Here is a 2,328-nt window from a genome sequence, read left to right on the forward strand (position 1 = left end):
TATCTGGATTTTTGCCCCAAAAGCCTCATCAGAAGAGAGCAAGGAGTAGTGTGGGCAACTGTCTCAGCAGCAAGGCAGGGGCATACTGCTAACCCCCCACCCCCCCACCCCCATCTAGTGTTGCTTCACATGGACAGTAATAAGAAAAGATGTCCCTGCCATCTGGTTCATACCCAAATGACATGCATCACCATTTGTCACAGCAGAACAGCATAAAACATAGACTGCCCTCGAAGCCAGCTCACCACATTGTAATGGCTTCTAATAAAGGCTTGGTCTTCTGTCATTTTAATGGACTGGATCTGTCATTTAAGGAACTGGGTCCGTCATTTAACAAACTATCAGAGCTGGTTCTCATTCTTGTACTGACTCAGTCTAAATGGGTTAGAAAATCTGTCAGCGATGTGCACCTGCAGTGTCCTTCTGAAACGATAGATTGAAAGAGTATCTAATTGAAACTCCTTCAAAAACCATGACTAAAACTTAATGTACCACACTGAACTGCGAGATTCCAACAGTCCTTGAAAACGTAGAACATCTTGACCTTTGAATTATTTTTCACACTGTATACTTGGAAGAAACTGTCACTCGGGTGCAATTGCAGCTCTGACCACAGGGAGCAGTATTGACACGATGGATGCTTGTTTGGTTATTTTAACCAGTTCCTCTATAATGATGTAGATCGGTGTATTCAAAATTAATTTTAATTATCAGCAAAATAAAACAACCCCTTGACTGGATATACAAATCTCTGTCATTCACTACAAACCCCTTTTCTGATCTTCTGGTCATCATATCGGAGTTGTGTAAACTCTCGCAGGCCAAAGGAGCCTCCGACTATCAGCAGCTGAAACAACAAAGTGATGTGTCATTAGTTAACCAGGCATATTTGCAAATAAGATATAATAATCTAGGAATATGATTCTTTAGCTAAAAAATATGCAGCAACTTGTAATACCACAAAGTAAAATTACAATACAGGTGTCTAATTATTTCTATTATCAGTTGTTTTTTGATTAATCAAAAATGTATTCATTAATTTTGTCTACAAAACACCAGACAGTAACCGAAAAAAGCCTGCAAACCCAAAGACAGTTTACTATCAAGTATGAAAAAGACTTTGAATTCTTACATTTGACAAAACAGAAAGTCATGCATGTGACAAGTATAAAAAGAATTCCTTAAGTCCTGGTGCTCATCATTTTACAGTGAATGACTGTCAAGAGAACAGCAGCTAGAGATTATTTTCATCATCTATTAACCTGACTTTATTTTGGCATTTTACCATAACAACACATTGTAGATGTCAAAGCTAAATTTGATCAGGATCAGGTTAGTCGTGTTTTTAAATAGCTTAATATTAACTAAGGACAAATGAATTAGAAGTCCTTAAGACCATCTGGCTTTACTATTACCAGTAAACTTAAAATAACTCGTTATGACCTTTGACCAGATGTAGGTATTTATGAAACTACTAGCTTGCTATCAAACGTGTTAGCTACGAGGCTAATCGGCTGTTGTTTTGTTAGAACGTAAAATGAAGCTTACTTACGAGCATAGGGACTCCATATTTGAGCGTCTTGTTTCTTTGCAGTGTCTTTAAGTTAAGCATACCTCTTCTCCTCTGTTACATTTCTCATACAGGTCACAGCTGGGATGCGCTTCCTAAATGGGTCCGACGAGTTAAACTGTCCGGAACGATGCAAAATCACGTTCAAAGTTCCGCTGCGGATCTTTAACCGGGACGGTGATACTTAGTTAAAACGTAAATGGTGGGTGCTAAATGCTATAACACTTTCAATAGATTTGTTTCAACAACACTGTGATAACTTGTTAGTGTATTGACCATATCCTGTTATGTGCTATCCTTAATCATGTTTTCCTTTTCTGCCTGCCTGTCACATAATCACACCATTAACTTTACACATTAGTTGCACATACAAAATAAAGTAGCAGAGTCTGGGGAAAAGTGAAGTACGTTTCCCCGTAGGTATGTCTCACCCTACCTTATGTGAACGTAAACTGTATTTTAACCTGACGCCAAACAGTTCCCACTGCACAGTCGTCGAATCTATCTTTTTATTCTCTTATGGCTCTTAGGCAACAGGACTCTATTGGTCAGTGTATGTGTTTTTAAATTGGTTATATTGTTGATTATTGTATTTATGGTTTTGATTGTTTAAATGTTTAATGTTTTGATTTGTATTGAAACTTATGTATTGACGACATGTGTTGTTGACCTCTTGGCCAGGTCACCCTTGTAAAAGAGATCATGATCTCAATGGGTTTTTTACCTGGTTAAATAAATAAAGTGAAAAGTGAATCCGT

General features: G+C 37.7%; 1 protein-coding gene across 1 annotated transcript in view; it reads right to left on the bottom strand.

Moving 5' to 3' along the window:
- cox16 (cytochrome c oxidase assembly factor COX16) overlaps positions 1-2,070 on the bottom strand; it is a 5,235-nt gene extending 3,165 nt beyond the window's left edge. The window contains exons 1-2 of the mRNA XM_020622973.1: positions 1,553-2,070; positions 770-847 (exon numbers count right to left, since the gene is read on the bottom strand). Of these exons, the coding sequence (XP_020478629.1) occupies positions 770-847; positions 1,553-1,612 (138 nt within the window). The 5' untranslated portion in view covers positions 1,613-2,070. The remainder of the gene's footprint in view (positions 1-769; positions 848-1,552) is intronic.
- Positions 2,071-2,328: the final 258 nt, after the last annotated feature.

This window comes from Monopterus albus, unplaced genomic scaffold (genome assembly GCF_001952655.1).
Source record: "Monopterus albus unplaced genomic scaffold, M_albus_1.0 scaffold290.1, whole genome shotgun sequence".
In the NCBI taxonomy this organism is placed as follows: domain Eukaryota; kingdom Metazoa; phylum Chordata; class Actinopteri; order Synbranchiformes; family Synbranchidae; genus Monopterus; species Monopterus albus.